The sequence below is a fragment of the Lipotes vexillifer genome, unplaced genomic scaffold, assembly GCF_000442215.2.
Source record: "Lipotes vexillifer unplaced genomic scaffold, Lipotes_vexillifer_v1.1 scaffold75, whole genome shotgun sequence".
NCBI classification, from domain to species: domain Eukaryota; kingdom Metazoa; phylum Chordata; class Mammalia; order Artiodactyla; family Lipotidae; genus Lipotes; species Lipotes vexillifer.
The window spans coordinates 1997522-2017542 of NW_006771517.1; the positions used below are offsets into that span (position 1 = coordinate 1997522).

At 39.0% G+C, this 20021-nt stretch overlaps 1 protein-coding gene across 3 annotated transcripts in view; it reads right to left on the bottom strand.

The window, feature by feature from the left end:
- TPX2 (TPX2 microtubule nucleation factor) overlaps positions 1-20021 on the bottom strand; it is a 55965-nt gene that overhangs the window by 7617 nt on the left and 28327 nt on the right. For 2 of the 3 annotated variants that reach the window (XM_007446867.1, XM_007446869.1), the window contains 9 exons: positions 19145-19273; positions 17250-17371; positions 16128-16279; positions 14301-14472; positions 12164-12302; positions 11132-11348; positions 2263-2358; positions 1062-1238; positions 484-630 (listed from right to left, as the gene is read on the bottom strand). In XM_007446867.1, coding sequence (XP_007446929.1) covers positions 484-630; positions 1062-1238; positions 2263-2358; positions 11132-11348; positions 12164-12302; positions 14301-14472; positions 16128-16279; positions 17250-17371; positions 19145-19273 — 1351 coding nt within the window. The remainder of the gene's footprint in view (positions 1-483; positions 631-1061; positions 1239-2262; positions 2359-11131; positions 11349-12163; positions 12303-14300; positions 14473-16127; positions 16280-17249; positions 17372-19144; positions 19274-20021) is intronic. The other variant, XM_007446868.1, reaches the window with a different exon arrangement.

Below are 20021 nucleotides of genomic sequence, written 5' to 3' on the forward strand. Positions count from 1 at the left end.
AAAAAAAAAAAAAAAAAAAAAAAAAAAAAAAAAAACCACCAACAGAAAGGAGTGAACATTTAATGAACAAGTCTAATAAATGGAATAGATGAGGTCTTTAAGAATCTCCTGACACAAAAAAAGCCTAACAGTTCTCACATTCCCTAGGTGATCACTTACAGCAGAGATCAGCAAACTTAAGCTGCAAGCCAAATCCAGTTTGCAACCTCATTTTGTATAGTCCTTGAGCTAAAAATGGTTTTTATATTTTTAAAGGGTTGAAACACACATACACAGAGAACATGTGACAGAGACCACCTGCACAACCTAAAATAATATATAGCAAACTTTTTTATAGAAAAAGTTTGCTGACCCCTGATTACAGTGACAGCCCCTAAAATAATCCAGTATGTTAGTTCCCAGAAGTTCAGTGTAGTGGGTCTACCTATTGTAACAAATCAACAATCAAACAATTCACATTTTAGCTGCTCTCCCCATCCCCACCTGGTGCTTCCAAGTCTGTGCCTTCAGAGCACCTCTTCTGTCAGTCTCAAAGCAGAAAGGCTCAACCTGGGTTGTATTCTTCACCTTCTTCTCCGGCAGGTTAATGGTGTCAAAATGAGGCAAAGGAAGCGCTTTGAATTTGGGCACCTAATAGAAAAGAAAATGTAAGATTTAAGATAAGGCCTTTCTAGCCAGAAAGCAACAGCTGCTCCAGAATATTTGGATCAATCTAAAAAATAGGAAAGGCCAGTTTTCAAAGCAGCATGGTGTAGCAGAAAGAGTAATGGGTTCAAAGGAAATCAAGGTTTTCCTCCCAATATTGCCAATGACCAGCAGCATGATCATGGGCAAGTCACTTAAGCTCCTTGTGCCAGAATGGCACTTAAATAGCCTTATGAAGTATAAATAGGGCAAGTAATTTAATGGCACTTTAAATTACTTGCCCTATTTATACTTCATAAGGCTCTTAGAGGGATCAAAGGAAGTCAGTGATTTATAGTTAAAAGTGCAACATAAAAGACTACCTTTGAGGGATCAAAGAATAGTACTATGCTACTTGGAGAAATGGAAACACCTACCTCCCCTTTCTGCAGTTCTTTCATTTTCTTCTCCTTCTGTAACTGACGTTCTTTGTCTCGAGAATCAAAAGAGAAAGGGCATATTTCCACAGTTCTTCCCACTGGGATTTGGGGTTTAAAAGGCATTCCAAAATATGGCACAGGTTGAGCTCTTATCACTACTGGCTCCTCCTCTTCCTAAAGAAAAAAAATGCAGTTTAGAAACAAGATTCCTTGCTCTCTCTCACCTCCTCTGAATGTGGAGTCAGAAGACATTATATGAGAGAAGTCATTAATTAAGGCAAGTCACTCAACCTCTCAGGTGTCTTAGCTTCCTTTTCTATCAAAGAGGGGTATCTACCAACTCTCAGGGGTGAAACCAGTGTGAAAGCATTTGATAAACTAACACAATTACCCTTAAAGGATCTAAAATTTTTCACAGGAAGGTTGTAAAAACTAAATGAGATCAAACAGTTTGAATAAAATGAAGAACAGAAGAAAAGTACTAACCAAGCATATACCTTGGCCTCTTCTTTGACCCAGACTTCAGACTCCACTAAAACATGTGACTGGGAGTATTCCCAGTTGCCAAACCCAGAATAGGACCAAGTAAGTTGATTGGATTCAAGCTGGTAACATAAGATTACTGTGTATTTTAGTTTCAAATGAACCTATAAAAAGGCTTATGCCTGAGATCTGCTGTAAAATTACCCTAACTCTGGATATTTATAGATAAAATGGGGAATGTAACAAGAAACTAGCCTGATCAATGACAGTTTATATATTCCAACTTCATGAACCATCCCCACACAGTCACCTTTGCAACCCTTGGATTAATGGAGATAGTTAAGGACAGGGTGGATGTAACTGCTTAGTATGAATTTTAAAAGTCCCTCACTGAATGATGACAATAGCTGAGGCAAAATAGAGTATAGGTCTTGGGAACTTTTGATCCACGTTACAACAGGGTGATTTCCAATGCAACAGAAACAAACATAACTCCAATAAGTTACAACCAGTTACCACTGAAAGCCAAAAGATTCATACCCTTACTAACTACTTTGTTCTTGGAAGAGCAAAAACAGGTGATCAATCATTCATACCCATTGTTAAGACAACTCCAGACAAGAGTGATGGCCTTTGTATTCCACTAAGTTTAAGAAAGAATAGTGCTTAGATTGATTATGTAGAAGGAGTAGAAACCCCCAACCCAGGGAATCACCTCATCTTCTTTGGTGAGCATTCTGATTCTGTTCTTCAGAGCAAAGGCTGGTGACTTGGGGACAGTGATTGGAAGTACTTTCTTTTCAGGAACACCCTGGAAGGAGTAAGCAACTCAATTAGATATCCTAGAACAATCTCTACTAGGCTGTGTGATGAGATCAATCCCTTTCTTAGAAGTTCACATATCAGGAATCAAAAAAAGCTAGTTATTTCAGTATGTTGTTAACTTATCCAACTAAGACTGCTATGTATTAATGCTCCAAAGGTGGATTAACATGACAGAAGAACAGCAAATAACAAAAACATAGTTTGAGTTGCATATTCAACAAAAATAGGATTCATCAAAATCTTTTTTGGTATTTATGAAAAACACTACAAAATAAACTGTCAATATTTTATTGTTTCTCTCCCATTTTATACCCCAATCCCTTAGAAACAAAATCAAAATGTCTTCCAAATGTTATCTAGGAACAGAACAGATACTGTCCATTCTCTTAAACCTATTCCACATACATCTCTAAAATAAGAACTTATATTTAAAACTATTAACCTCAAAAGGCAAATGGAAAAATGTATGGGGCAAGGGCTAGCTTAATTTCCTTTTGCCAAATAACTGGACAAAGAACAAGCAGTTTACAAAGATATACAAGAGGCTCAATCTCAATAATTTTTAAAAATATACAGTAAAATAAGGTATTTTTCACCTACAAGACTGAGTAATAATTAAAAGACTGGTTAATACCAGTGTTGACAGGTGAAGAGAAATGGGCACTCCTATACAGTTGGGTAAGGTACAGAGCACAAATTGGTACAACCTTTAGGAATTAGCTGCTAAATCTTTAAATGGTCATACTCTTTCACCCAACATTACATCTCTAGTATTTGATCTCTAGTTTAATTTTTAGGTATATTTCAATACAGCATTTTTAAATTTAAATGAATAAAAAAATTGCAAATAACTATTATCTATCAAAAAAGAACTGGCTAAATCCTTTCTTAAATTGTGGTACATAACTAATTGTGGTACATGACTAATAAGAACCTACTGTATAGCACAGGGAACTCTACTAAATACTCTGTAATGACCTATATGGGAAAAGAATCTAAAAAAAGAGTGGCTATATGTATAACTGATTCTCTTTGCTGTACAGCAGGAACTAACACAACACTGTAAATCAACTATACTCCAATAAAAAATAATTTTAAAAAAATTGTGGTAATCCACACAATAGAATACTATAGTCATCAAAAAGAAGAAAATAAGTCTTTATTACTGACAGAACAGTATTCATAATGTTGAGGGGGGAGGGACAAGTTGCTGAAACAAAAAATACTATTATTAAATATTATTTCTGTGTGTTTTTAAGATGTCTTTTAAGAAAAACAAATATATGATATCACTTATATGTGGGATCTACTTTTTTTTAAATGATATAAAGGAACTTATTTACAAAACAGAAACAGACTCACAGATTTTGAAAACAAACTTATGGTTATCAAAGGGTGGTGGGGACAGGGATAAATTAGGAGCTGGGGATTAACACACACACACTACTATATATAACATCAAAAATCAACAAGGACCTACTGTATAGCACAGGGAACTCTAAATATTCTGTTAATAACCTATATAGGAAAAGAATCTGAAAAAGAATGAATCTATGTATATGTATAACAGAATCACTTTGCTGTACACCTGAAACTAACACAACACTGTAAATCAACTATACTCCAAAAAAATTTATTTAAATAAATTAACTGAATTGAATTAAATTTTTAAAAGATACTTGCGTATACACTAAAAAAATAAAATAAAATGTATATATAATTAATCTAAGCATAGAAAATAAAATATGGAAAGAACACCAAGCTGTTAACTCTCACATCTCTTTGAGGGTAGATTAAAAGAGGGATTTAATTTCTATATTCCTTAATTCTAATACATTCAACTTCTCCCAAGACTTTTTCCCCCTTTGTGATTCCAAACACTGCCAACATCTCAAATCTTTTCAGACTGAATTATGTATACCATACTATGCACATCATTCAAAACTAACATAATTCTAACTCTCATAGAGTTTACACTATCATGAATCTGGCAATTAACCCTAACTGCAAAATGGTATCTCTAGAGCTACCATCCTACATGAAGTGTATGACCAGATCAATTTTAAAAAAATCGGGCTTCCCTGGTGGCGAAGTAGTTGGGAGTCTGCCTGCCGATGCGGGGTACGTGGGTTCATGCCCCGGTCCAGGAGGATCCCACATGCCGCGGAGCGGCTGGGCCCGTGAGCCATGGCTGCTGAGCCTGTGCTCTGCAACGGGAGAGGCCACAGCAGTGAGGGGCCCACATACCACAAAAAAAAAAAAAATCAAAACAACCTTGAGACATCCTCAGTAACTCCTTATTTCTTATACCCACATCCATATGCTGGCCCCATCAGCTCTCTATTCTGCTTCCTCTCTAACTCTTCACTGTCATGACACAGGCCACATCATCTATTGCCTGTACCATTCCACTAGCCTTCTAACAGTCCTTCAGCTTCTCTCATTCCACCAGTCCATCTTCTTATACAGTCAGAAGATTTGATGTTACTTCCTGACTTAAAATTCTTTAATGGCTCCTACTGCCTACCTACAAGAGTACAACATATTCCTTGGCATGAAGAACAAGGTGTTTCATAATTTGGAACCCTGCCTGACTTTCCAGGCATATCTCTTGCCCCTCTTTAGGCATCACCCTCCATCCACAATGAACTACTGACAGCTACCAAAATTTAACACTGGTTCTCATCACAATGCAATACCTTTGCTTATGCTCTCTCAGAAATGCTCTGGCTGCTTGGAAGCATCTAACCCTTCTTTTCAAGCCTCCACTAAAGCATCTCCTTTCTGATAAAACCTTTCAATAGATCGCTCCACTCCTCCAGACCTACTGACCCCACTCTCCCCTGTATATAGTCTATCATGGTACATATGAAACTTCATTGCACTTGTTTATTTAGGTATTCATCTCCTCCTGCTAACGTATGAGTGCTTTGAGAGTGGGGACTGTTATTCCATCAACCCCTAATACCTAACACAGACCTTGGCAAGCATAAGGCATTCAGGAAATGTTTGTTGAATGAATACAGTAAGCATGAATAACAGAATTTATACCTTGGACTTGAAGACTCTTGGACTCTAATTTATACCCTGGGAGACTTCTTAATCCCAACAATGCTGCAACTACTCCAAACATGTTTGGAATATCTTTCTTGGAGTGGCCTTCAAAGCCAGTTTTAGGGCCATGCAAGGCAATTGCTCAATCTTTACTTTTAATAAAGCAAAATTGTTTCCAGCTCTATTATTTTAGACCACTCAGAAGTTTTAGTTCCCAATGACTTTAGACCAGCCCCTAAGGGCAAATTAATCTTTAAAATATGAAGACTTGCCATCGTTGAAGAGATCCAAAAGACTGTGCCACAGGATCCAAGACCAGTGGCTTTTCCAAAATGCTTTCTACAATATCAATCTTTGGAAAGAATTAATAAACTCTCAAGGTGACCACTGTAAAGGGAATGCTCATTCTGCTGTGAAAGTTCTCATACATTTTCTAAAGAAAACCAGAATCACTAGTATAGTAAAATTTAATACAGCAGAACTTGTAATCAGAGTGACAAAAGTCTATGAAATGGGTTTTCAAATAATGCTTGCCAGAAAACACAACAAAAATCTGTTGTTTTACAACATCCTGGACACCTGTGGACACCAGCCTGTAGCTCGAACACAGTCAAGGATACGCGGTAATAGGAAGTACACTGAGCAAGGAGTCAAGAGATCTGTTTTAGCCCAGCTCTGATTCCAGTCTGTACAACCTGTATAACATGAGATAGCCTTTTAGTCCTTGGTTTTTTTCCTTTCATAAAATATAGTAATTGAAATAAATATCTGAGGACTCAGTTTTAAAATAATGTCACTTTTCCTATTTTTCCCCTCTCTCTGCATCCTCCCAACAGAGAGATGTGCATTTTAAAAGAAATCTCTAATAAGTAAGCCATGAAAGAGATATTTACGAGTAGGATCAATCCTCATAATTACTTGGGGGAGAAGGAAAGGTGATTTATGAAAATCAACCTTGCAGCAACTATTTATCCACACCCCATCTCCACTGCAATCAAAGCCAATAGGGGCTCAATCAGAAATAAAGAAAAAGACATTGGGTTTCTAGAGACCCAATAGAACAAGAGGCTTCTTGTTCTATTATTTTAAGGTTTTTTAGTTATAAGCTCCTTGAGGGCAGCAATACTGCCAACTGCATTCCTTTGCATTCTCCACAGCACCTACAAGAAGTAGTAATTGTTCAATGAACATATGTCGATTAGCATTACTGTCCTTATTTGTTTACATGTCGATCTGTTCTCCCAGACTGTGAAAGCTTTGAGGACAAAGGCTGTGCCTAATTCCATTTGAATTCCCAGTGTCTAACACAGGCCGGTGCACTTCAGCTTGTACTGCTGCTCATGCAGTTATCCAATATAGCAATGCCCATGCTGTGATGCTTAGGTGCTGGGGAAACAGGAGTGAACAGTACAGATATACATGGTCCCTGCTATCAGTGAGTTCACATTCTAGTGGAGGAAAGAGACAATAAAAAAGTAACAAATCAAGTATTTCCTGATTTTCACAAGTGCTCTGAAGAAACCCAACAGAATGTGGAGCTGAAGGATAATGGGGAAAACTCTGAAAGGAAGCTGAGGGAAAGTATCTCTAAAGAGGTGATACATGGTAAGAAGTGGGCAATGTGGGTGGACAGATGACACATTTTGGAAAAGCAGCCCAGGATGGGGGATGGGATGTTAGGGGTGAGCACTTCTCCCTAAGGCAGGATATGCCCCCAAGTGCCCTGGGACAAGTTCTCAGGCCTGTTCCAGAGCAATTAGGAGATTACCATGAAGCAATGTTATATCTCAGGGAGTATGAAAAAAAAAATTTTTTTTTTAAAGCCTGCTGGTCTCCCCAGGTCCCTAAAATGTTGCTGCTAAAATTACTCACTGGAGAGCACAAGAAACACCATAAGGACGCATGGAAAGAGAGCTTCAGCACCAGGGGACACGTATGGGGACAACAGTGTCAGACAGATAGCTGCATTCGGACTCTGGGAGGCAGGCTCTTCTGCTGCCTGAGGGTCCAACACTAGAAGTTAAGACACCTAACCTCAGTTCTGCCACCAACTTTTAAAAACGTTTCTATGGGCAAGCCACATTCTTCTTTCAAAGCCTCCCTTTCTAAAAAATGAAGAAGAGTGGAAGGGAATAAATACATCTTTGCCTCCTTTTCTGCTTTGCTTCTCTAGAATCCAAAAGTTGAAGTGATGTCACTGAAAATTTCAGTAGGGAGAGAGCTGCAAAGAGCCAGCATCAAACTCAGAAACTGCATTTGCCAAAATAAACAATGATAACAGCACTGTGGGGTAGAATAAGTGTTTAAGGAGATGACAGGTTCAAATCCTGGTTCTGCATACTAGACACCTCTCAGCATCTCTTTCCTCATCTGAAAAGTAGGGTTAAAAATAGAACATTGTATAACTGATTCACTTTGTTATACAGCAGAAACTAACACACCATTGTAAAGCAATTATACTCCAATAAAGATGTTAAAAAAAAAGAACATTATCTCTTAAGAGTTGTTATGAGAAATAAATAAGATAATCTGCACAAAACACTCAGTACAACGTAAGCATGCAATAGTTATTACTATTAACAACATGACTGCTTACTGTGTGTCAGACACTAAGGTCTTCATCAGGGCTCTCTCTAATCTATGCTGCACCTAACAAAGCAAAACTCCAGGGGTGGAGCCCGGGAATCTGTTTATATAATAAAATCCCAGAGGATTCTGGGAACCAGATGGATTTGGTAATCACTTCCCTACCATTCAGTAGCATCTAACATACTTACCTAGTGTTTTGCTCATCTGTTTATCCAGAATTCTCAACAAGGCCTTACCTGGTACAATGCTACTCTAAGATCTCACTTAACTCCTAATGAACTCTAGTCCCCTTCCCCACTTACCACTTCACCCCAACATTTCCAAAGTACAACAAACTGCCAAACCAATTTCCTAAATCAGTGTTTCTAAAAATGGAGTTCAAGTAATACCAGTGATATGGAAAAGGATGTAGGCCATGTTTTTTTAAAAAAATAATCACAAAAAAATAATAATAATCACATATTTTCCTAAGAACCTTTTAGTTTAAAAGGTACCTTCTATTTTAACACAAGAGCATGGACCCTGGAACCATATTCAGATCCCAGCTCTGCCACTGGCTAGTTTGTGATCTTGGGCAAGTTATCTGACCTCTACAAAACAGACTGATAATAGTATCTACAGTGTTTACTTCATAGGGTTGTTATGAGAATTAAGTAAGTTATCATATAAAGAGCTTAGAATAAAACTTGGCACATAAGCTTTATAGAAGTATTAGCTATTGTTGTTGTTATTCGTGGCAAAAAGTACTGATTTTCCATTTACATAATGATTTAAATGTTCCCCTTAAAATTACTTTTAAAATGAGTTGATGATTTTAAGAATATATAAAGTCAATTAAAGTCAATATTGGTGTAGGAGATACAAAGAATACAGTAAAAATCGAGAGGGTGATAGGTAAATTAAATAAAAAACAAAAAACTTGTAGCAGGGGGAAAAGCCAGGAGCTTGGAGAAAAAGATGTTATTAAAAGTAAGGTGCCAAATGCACGTTACAGAAGCCTCATGGAAGTCATTTCTCTTTTCTGGGCCTTGGGTTTCTGATGTGTCAAATGAAAACAGAGCCCTTCTGGGTCTAGGATTCTGAGGTCTGCATACAAACTACAGTTCCCTTGTTGTATTCAGAACAATTTCCTCACCAGGTAATGACAAAGAAGGCACAGCTCTTGGAGACTAATCACTTGAGTGAGCAGAGGTTTCTTAAAAGTTTGCGTAACAGGGCTTCCCTGGTGGCGCAGTGGTTGGGGGTCCGCCTGCCGACGCAGGGGACGCGGGTTCATGCCCCGGTCCGGGAGGATCCCACATGCCGCAGAGCGGCTGGGCCCATGAGCCATGGCCTCTGAGCCTGCGCGTCCAGAGCCTGTGCTCCACAGCGGGAGAGGCCACAGCAGTGAGAGGCCCGCGTACCGCAAAAAAAAAAAAAAAAAAAAGTTTCTGTAACAGAGTCTGGCCTAACATACGTATGCATCACAGAAAAAAAGAAAAAAGAAAGAAAAAGAGAAAAAGAAAAGCGTTGTGAATAGAAAAGAGGTCTCATGTGCAGAAAGCTCTCAAATTGAAAGAAGATATCGGCGAGGGAAGAGAGGAAGAACCATTTGTAAGCATCATCATGCTTTTTTTAAAGCCTGGAAAATATAACTTCGGATTGCTTCTGACTTAGTGCTAAGAAAATAAACAAAACTAAATAGCCAGTCAAAGGTAATACAGTTGTCCCTCAGTATCCTGAGGGAATTGGTTCCAGGACCCCCAAAGATACCAAAATTCGAAGATGCTCAAGTCCTTTACATTGGTGTAGTATATACATATAACCTATGCACATCCTCCTGTATACTTTAAGTCATCTCTAGATTACTTATAATACCTAATACAATGTAAATGTGATGTAAATAGCTGCCTGAGAGCAGCAAATTCAAGTTTTGCTTTTTGGAACTTTCTAGTTTTTTTCCTGAATATTTTCAATCCGTGGTTAGTTAAATCTGCAGATACATAACCTATGGATAAGGAGGGCCAACCGTACAACTGGTGCAGAGTTTCAGTTAAAACTGTGGGGACCCTAAAGGATAAGCAAAAAGAAAGAGGACGGGAAAACAGTTCTTAGTACCTGGACATAAGGTGATCCAAACTGGGAGGAGGACGATTCCCCATCTGCCCGGAATTATACCTGAAAACCATCTTTGCCCTTATGCAGGTGCTGAACTCCATTACTTCTTCTCTGACTGTGGCATCTCTTCTTCATTGTATATTTTCTCTAAAATCATGACTGTGAGCCCATCATCAAACTACAACCCACTTCTCTAATCTAGGTTCCAGGTGCTCCTCTTGATATACTTCTTTTCTCCAGCTTAAATGACCCATTTACATTTCCCAGTAGCCACCCCATGCTTTCCACCTTTGGACTTTTTTTATGTTACTCCCACTGCCTGGAATGCTTGGCCAGTCCATTTCATTTGCATTTATACAAGTCCAAATTCCACCATAGAGTGGAGAGGCAATAAAATGAAGTGTAAGGTCACAAACTCTGGAGCCAGAGTGCCTGAATTCTTATACTTGTTCCACTAATTACCAGCTGAGTACCCTAGGAATGCTACTTAATCTCTCTGTGCCTCAAGTGCCTCATCTGAAACTGGTGAGAATTAGAGTACACAACCTGAAGGGGTTCTGATCAAAATGAATGGGTTAATATACAAAAAGGGCTTGGAGCAGTGCCTGGCACATAGTGAAAGTGTCAGCTATTAGGACAGTAACGACAGGAAGATGACGATGATGAGGACGACTACTACACATTGCCAAGGCTCAGATCAAATGCTTCCTCCTCCATAAAGCATTCCCTGAACCTTCTATCTGGAAGAAATCATTATCTCCTTTGAATACACAGCACTTTTAACTGTCACCTCTCTTAGAGCACTTCTGTCACTCTTTATATTATTTATACCTATACTGTATCCCTTACTGGACTTTAAGTTTCCTGAGAGCAAAATCCACCTCTGACATGTCTCTTTATCACCCACAGCTCCTAATATGATGCCCTGATCACGTATCTACTCAAACATTTGTGAATGGGTGGATCTGTGGTTATGAGCAGGGCACTTCTGCCAGCTCGCAGGGCCTCCCCACTCTTACCACAACATCTTCCAAGATCTTAGTAGGGCAGGGCCTAGAATGAAATTCAAAGTGTTCATCCTCCAATTTCTTCTTTGACTCTCGCTCCTGGATCCTCTTCTCAATTTCCAAATCAAAGCCAATAGGCTGAGTGGATGGCTTCACAGGCGGTTTCTTAGGCAAGATGGGCCCACCTTCAAGAATTCTGTGATCAAGTTCCTGTGCTTTGAATTTGTATCTGTAAGGTGAGAGTTTAAGTGACAACCACAAAAAATATTTTTTTTAATAAAATGAAAACTGCATAAACAACAAAGTAAGCCAAAACCAGAAAAATAATACTCATTAAGATTACCCATCATGCACAACAAAATTTCAACTCTCTTCATAGCCACTGTCTCTACCTCTAGAGCAAAGAATAAATGCGACAGTCCAATATTCCCACCACTTTAAAGATTGCGGTTTCTCTGCAAGAGGAAACTCCCCCTTCTAAAAAGAAGTAAAAGAAGGGGACTTCCCTGGTGGTCCAGTGGTTAAGACTCTGAGCTCCCAATGCAGGGGGTCCAGGTTCGATCCCTGATCAGGGAAATAGATCCCGCATGCCACAACTAAAAGAGCCCTCATGCTGCAACTAAGACATGGCGCAGCCAAATAAATAAATAAATAAATAACTTTTTTAGAAAAAGAAAGTACAAGAAGGAAGAAAGAAGAATACAGGAGACAAACTCTAGCACTAATCACATTAAGTTCCAGTTCCCTTGGGTAGCCATAAAAGGGTGAGATCTACCTAAATTAACCTCAGAGGACACTCCTTATTGGAATCATAAGTAAGTTCTCCCACTGCAACCTCCACAATAGTGTTTTACCAGTTTACACTTCAGGACAGCTCCATATTCCCACTTTCAATCCTTTCATCACAGTGGCAAGGCAAAGCCTGTAGCTCAAATGCCATAATTCCCAAGGCAAGAAAAATAGTTAACTGTCCCCCTTACAGAACTGAAAAGAAGGTAGGCACGTTCTTGGAACTCCTCCTCAAACACTGGCAGTGAAACTTACTGCTGCAGTTTCTCGAGCTCCTCAGCCTCCTGTTCTGCTGCACTTTTGTAGGTCACAGGTCTTGCACGCTGTTTGGTTTGCAGCACAGGAGTCTGTGGGTCTCTGCATATCTTGGCCACAGATTTGGAGGGTAACAGAGCTGTAAACCAAGATCACAGACATTCACTTAGCTCTCCAAGACCCCGTTTACCTGTAGGTGCTGACTCAGCTAGGCAGCCCAGAGATGCCAAACCACAGAGTGGCTGGCCCTCTACACTCAGCTCAGCTCATGTCAGTCAATCTGATAAACATTCAGTCCTTTCTCCCCTATCACTGTTTACTGAAGAGTATGATGAAGGCAGCCCTTGGGTAAACTCTGCTATCATCTTCTGAATCTGAAATCCATTTATGCCTGATGGATTCCTTTTCACTGCACAGGCCTGTACTGACTTTCTATTGACAGTGCCAACTATTTTGCTTGTTACTGACAAATAAGATTTTCACTTATTCCAGCTTTAAAATAAGGCCTTTCTAAAGACCTAGTAATAACTCCCAATATTATGAATTCCCTAAAAGTGTCTACATCAAAACATCAAGACCACCTCTCACAGAAAGTCAAATGGAAAAAGTAAGAAAAAACTATGTCAAAGCATCAATATTAAGATCATCACCACCACTCACAGAAAATAATGATTTATCTGGCCAGAAGCAACCTTGTCAATTTTCATAATTACATAGAATGAATCCTCTAATTTAGACCTTATTACCTAACAGTGGGAGATGGAAACCAAATCTACTTATGTTAGAAATAAGCCAGCCTTCAAGTATACATATAACTATTTTTGAGCTATAATGGTACAAAGTTTTAAATAAAAATTGCAGAAAATAATTTTTCTATTTGCCAGGACCAAGATTCTAAGAGCAATGTATATAAGACTCTAACAGTCATGTATTTGGAAAGTCATGGTTAATATTTACATTTCCATTAGAATAAAGAAAGACATTTCATTATTTTCATAATATAAAACCTGACAAATGGTTACTAGAACATAATAACAATATTAGGAAATGCTGTCCTTAAAGGAATGCATCTGGCTACCTAACATAACACTAAACAGTGCCTATGCAAAGGCAGAAAAAATTTAGAAACCTTCAAAGTCAAAACAAACGGATTCTGCTTTATCCAGAATACTACCTACACTCTTGACAACTATTGTATACCACACCTCCACTCCTGAAACTTCTTTACCTTCTTTTCGTAGGAATTATTTTCATAAAGATAGATGCTATTAGATTAGATTACTCTTATCTGTTCACCACCAAATCTACAAACTCAACAGCACAAAAATATACAATGAAGAAAAGACAGCCTCTTCATGGTACTGGCACAAAAACAGAAATATAGATCAAACTCAGCAGCACCTGCACCCACTGCTCTCTTCCACCCTCCTTTCAAAGAACAATCACTCCACTTGTGCTAAGTATCCCTCTCCTACCTGCCTGCACAGGGACTTAATCATCGGTTATCTCTTTTCTCTCCTCTATCTTCATCTTCTCTCCCTGCTAAGGACTTCTCAGCATACAGACCTGCTCTCCCTATCTCGCACCTCCCTTGATTCTTACATCTCCCTCCACATGCACAGCACTTATCATAATTTGTAATGATCTATTTGTTTATCTGTCTCACTGAATTAGAAACTTGATATGGAGTAGCACCAAGTCCGTTCTGCTCACTTCTATACTCCCTACACCACAGAGAGTGTCTGCTTTGTAGTGGTAAAACATTTATTGAATTGCTGAACAAAAAGCACACAACCTCAAGTGAATGGAATGCTTTCATTTTCTGTAGGTGAGTAAATGCACACTGACACATGGTAAAGATAGCCTTGATGTGTAATGACATCTCAGGTTAATTTAACTCCCCTTGGCCAATTATTGATCAGGAGGATCAAGGTGGTTGATGGGTATAAGTGGACAGATAGCTGGGTGGTTTGAGAAATGCTCAACTATGTATACATTTGTTGTCTGCATACAGGCACATGCCATGCTTTAGTTCAAGAGTGAGGATTTCAACTAAAGGCAAATTTGCACCTAAGATGTAAGGAAAGGGAATTCTAGGGGAGGCTCCAGCCAGGTATGATACTGGAAAGAAACTTACTAATATCATCCTTCTTGCTCCTCAAGTGATATCTGTTAGGGGTTCGTTTATGGAAGGCTTCGACCTGCTGTGCAAGGGGCACATACGTAGAAGCCGTCTCACCAAATGTTCTTTTCTTTCCCTGGGACAGGTTGAAAGGCATAACAATGGTGCATCCCTTAGTCACGCGGGCCTGAAAAGAAAGAAGTTGTTCCCCAAATGAAGTGTTATGGAAGAGCTCAGATCTACCACAAGCCACAGACTCAGTAAAAGGTTCAAAAGAAAAAGGGTCGGGGTTTCCCTGGTGGGGCAGTCGTTGAGAGTCCGCCTGCCGATGCAGGGGACATGGGTTCATGCCCCAGTCTGGGAAGATCCCACATGCTGCGGAGCGTCTAGGTCCGTGAGCCATGGCCGCTGAGCCTGCACGTCCGGAGCCTGTGCTCCACAACGGGAGAGGCCACAACAGTGAGAGGCCCGTGTACCACAAAAAAAAAAAGAAAAAGGGCCTGTGTAAAGCCAAGATTATTATTCTTCTTAAGTTGTCAGTCCTTGAGCAAGGGTTATAAACAGTCTATTCCCATCTTTTAAAAAGGGAGAGAGGGGAATTCCCTGACGGCCCAGTGGTTAGGACTCTGTGCTTCCACTGCAGGAGGCGCGGGTTCAATACCTGGTTGGGGAACTAAGATCCCACAAGCCACACAGCGTGGCCAAAAAAATTTAAAAATAAAAATAAAGTGAAAAGGGGGAGACAGCATCTAGCACTTAACAAATTATCTGTTCTGTAAGAGTACATAAGGTGATTTTTCCCAAGCATGTTAATGTTTTGAAGCAATCAAGAGCAAGTTTTCTTAGAAGCGAAAAAAGCTGCAAAGGTATCCCATCCCCAGTCCCATTTAAAAATTTTTAATTGGGCTTCTGGACCTGAATCAGGTCAGGCAGCTGCCTGAATCAAATTCTCTCCACACATCCTACCAAAAACTGACTGATGAAGAAGCCTACTCTTTGGGTCATTAATTTTGATAAAATTGGCCTCTGATTGGAAACAAAACTCTTCAAGGACTTACGTCCCAAAGGAAGAAGCACAACCCCAGGATTTAAGACTGCAAAGGACTGACTTCAACAAGTCATGATGGTGACTGCAAATGCAAGGAGAAATTCTTAGTGCTAGGATTTTTATTTAGGATTGTTACTGTTTTTGTTAGTGCTCTGGTAACAAAACTGGATTTATTTATTTATTTTTGTGTGTGTGTGTGTGTGGTATGCGGGCCTCTCACTGTTGTGGCCTCTCCCGCTGTGGAGCACAGGCTCTGGACGCGCAGGCTCAGCGGCCATGGCTCACGGGCCCAGCCACTCCACGGCATGTGGGATCTTCCCGGACCGGGGCACGAACCCGTGTCCCCTGCATTGGCAGGCAAACTCTCAACCACTGCGCCACCAGGGAGGCCCACAAAACTGGATTTGAGTGGTCTGCCCCAATCCCATTTTCCCCATAAACCCTGTTGTTATATTTTGCACACAACTTTGCAGACACAAGATTTTTTCAAAAATTTTGTTATAGCACAACCTGTAACAAGCCTGTACCTACAATTTGCCACACATAATTCTATCTGTTTTGTGTAAATTCTCAATTCAGTTTTCACAGCAACTTGATAAGATGCTTCCCAGAGACATAGAGTGATTTATCCAAGATTACACAGCTAACAGGGGCAAAGTGAGGATTCAGACCTATCTTAACTCAAAAACATATGCTCCTCTCAATTATATTATTGTAACTAAGTGACCACAAATACTACACCAGAATCCTCACTGAATTATTAACAAGAATATTAATTTAGTCTATCAACTTACAGGAGACGGAGGATGCTTTCGCAGTTCAGATGTAAAGTTCACTTCCTTATACTCCTCCTGGTTCTTAGGATGTTGTTTGATTCGCTCATCTGTGAGGAAGTGGAAGTCAACTGATTTGGTTACCTGGCTCACTGATTTCTTCACAGGGAGCCCTGAGTGAGGGAGCAGAGTAAAACACACAGATAACACTAAGAATAGAGAACATAAAGTAAGTCCCCTTTTATCCAGTCCCTTTGGTATTTCTATTACCATGGATCTAACTTTGTTTACTCTCTACATAAAAGCCAACACTTGAAACAGTCCTCAGGGACACCAATATATGTGCCTTATTCATTTAGTACTGTTGGGTTTGAGGCCTTTCGGTCAGAGGCAAACTGTTATAAGGTAGCACAGGGGAGAAGAATCTCACCTCCCAGTTGTGGTCATAGCCCTAGAGACAGAGAAACTGGAATACTTTTGATAGGAAAAGCTATGAATTGATTTTAAAAGCACACTTAACTAAGCACCTCTAAGAGGGATACCCTATAAACTCCAGAGATGCTTTTCAACCCAGTAAGCAGAGCTTCACAGCTTTGACTCCACCAATGATAATTATGCCAAAGCAAAGGAGAACTCTGATCCCTTCAGCTCTCTCAGTTATACTTTCCTCCATAACTACAACTGGATTCACTCAGCTGTCTTTTCCTCTGACTAGGATAAAATGGGAAGACAATAACAAAAAGCTGGTCTGCCCAATTGCTCTATCTTCTGTCTCAATCCTAGTTCCTTCTTATTCTAATACAAAGAAAAAGAATTAGGAGAAAAAAGGAGGGAGGAATTAACTCCACTTAGAGAAATGAGGTAAGGACTCATGGAAAAAGGCCTCAAAAGATGGGTGTGACTTCTTCAGTTAGAGATGGAGAGGAACAGCATGCTCTAAGAAAGGACCAACATATGTAAAATGTTCTAGGGAATGATCACTGGGACATGAATGGTACCCATGTCCAGGTTTCTAAATAAACACATCTTTTTATGCTGACTACTGACCAAGAAAGACTTTTGTGCTTTAGAGACTTCAAAAACCCTACCAAGATTATGAGAAGCACCCCCTCGTAAATCAGACTCAACCAGAACCCAGCTGACCTGCTCCTGCAAGAGCAAATTTTTTGAATTCTTCATTCTTTTTCCGCATCTCTACCACCTCTTGCTGCATTTTCATTCTCTTCTCCAACTCTTGCTCCTCAGTACTTTTTAGAATCTTCTGCCTAAAAGGCAAATCAGTAAAGGAGATGAGAGAGGAGAGGAGAGGAGAAAGAGACTCAGTGGTTAAAAAAAATCTAAAGGCATTATATAGATTAGATTTTTAACCTGTGATAAAATAACCATCAAAATCAAAAAGTATTACCTAATAAATTGATATTAACTTAGATAACACTATGAAAAAAAGATACAAAATTTATTCCAAAATATTGAAAAAGTTTCTGAAAAAACAGCTAAAATAGACTATAGAAGATATTATAAAATATCCACAAATTTGACTATATAATGATTAACTTTTATGCCACAAGAAAAACTAAAACTAAAATACCAGTAGTAATATTTTCAACAAACATGGCAAGAGGTTAATATACATAAAATATATACTGTGATAAAGAGAACAGACTTAGGAGTAAAGCCATCCAGAATTCAAATCCCAACCCTGTTGTTTCATTTTCTGCCTATGTGATCCTGAGAAAACTATTTAACCTCTGTGAGCCTCAGTTTTCTCCAATGTAAAATGGGTAATATGAATACTTGTTCTCACAGAATACTTGTGACTATTAAATCAGATAATGTTTCTGAAATACTGGATACATAGCAAAAGTTCAATTTAAAGTAGCCATTCTTAAAAAAACAATAACAATAAAATAAAGCAGCCATTCTTAGTAATGAGAACATCACTAAGACCACTTATAGATAAATAGAAAAGGAAAACAGATGATTCACCCAAGAGGAACTTTGGAAAAGATGCTTACAATAACAGTCATACAATCTTGTCAGCAAACACATAAAAATTAAAATAATTTGATGCCATCAACATATCAGTTAAATCTGAAACAATTTTTAAAGTAAAAAAAATTCAATGCAGATGAGACTACAAGGAAATAAAAATATTCATTCAAAGTTGATGGCACTGTAAATTCACACATTCATTTTGGAAATAAAATTAGCAATAAATATCAATAGCCAGAAAACTGACCATAATCTTAGATCAAGGAATTTCTCTTTCCTTATCCTGAGAAGACTAGTCAAAGAAACGGATTTACCTGTAAAGATGTTCATTGATTCCTTATAATAGTGAAAAATCGGAAACAGCACTTTCAACAGGAAATAGTTAAATATAATTTGATAGAATGCTAACAATCTATCAAAAAAAGGGTAAATGTGAAGATTTTGTAGCAGTACAGAAAATAAAATAGTCTCATAGCGAGTGAATAAAGCAGAACCCAAAGATTGCTTATACACTGATTATAAAAATATGTATTTTACTTGAGTAAAGTCCAGAAGGGAGCTTGGCAAAATAAAAACTGTGTAATTTAGGTAGTAAGAACCTTCACTAACTTTTTCCTTCTATATTTCTTTTACCTTTGTTTTAATAGTTAATTTTTTTCAATCTGGAACACTCAAGCACCCACAAGGACATAAAATAATTTACTTTACCATGGTTACGGCTTTCGGAGTTTCCCAAGCTCCATGTGCATCAAACAGACTGTAGATGTACCCATTTGTAATTTTTTTTTTTTTTTTGTGGTACGCAGGCCTCTCATTGTTGTGGCCTCTCCCGTTGCGGAGCACAGGCTCCGGACGCGCAGGCTCAGCGGCCATGGCTCACGGGCCCAGCCGCTCCGTGGCATGTAGAATCTTCCTAGACCGGGGCATGAACCCGTGTCCCCTGCATCAGCAGGCGGACTCTCAACCACTGAGCCACCAGGGAAGCACCCCCCATTTGTAATTTTACTCTACTGACTCTAAAGCTGAAATTCAGGATAGAATCATACCTTACAGGTGGGATACAAGGCACAGTATGTCTGCCCTTGGCTTTCTCTGGGGAAGACTCATTCTTTTCAGAAGTATCTTGATGAGCACTGCTTTCTTCCTCTTCCTCTGGCTTCTTTTTATTGTGAGAACTTGAGTTGAAAAGGACAAAAAATATCCTCTCAATTCCCTACAGCATATCCTGCTCTACCCTCCTCCCCAGATCTACCACACATGGCTTAAATTTTCTCATTCTTTAGGACAAAAACCATGCTTCAACAGCAAGATTCTTCCAATAGTATCATCAGATCATATATACCAATGGCTACAATGGGTAAACTTTGAGAATGCCAATAGAAGTCAGGGTAAGAGCTGTCTGGTGATGGTTCAGGAGGGTAGGAAGAGATTCCAACTGCTCATCATCAAATGAACAAATGCCAGACAGCTAGTTGTCTTCTCATTATTTATTCCACTTTCTTTCTTATTAACAGAACCCCAATTTTGCTTGGGGCAGCAATGTATGAAGGCAAAAGTATTGTACTTGCTTCAACAGTCTCTACTGCAACTAGAGGGGATCTAATTTACAGTTCAGTCAACTGAGGCATAACATAAGCGTTTCTGGAAAATATTTCACTTTCCTGATATGGGTGCTGCCCCTCTTTCTTTGCCAGACCCTTCTTCTTCTTCTCTCAAACATGGATATGATACCTAGAGATATAGTAGCTATCTTCAGATAATGAGGCAACAAGCACTAAGAAGAAGCTAAGAAACACAGAGCAGCCATCTTGAGCAACAAGTATCAAAAAAAACCCTAAGACTCAAAGAGATGTCATTAAACCAAAGCAAACTACTTTCAGACTTCTGTGAAGCAAATAAATCACTATTCTTTAAACCTCTCTA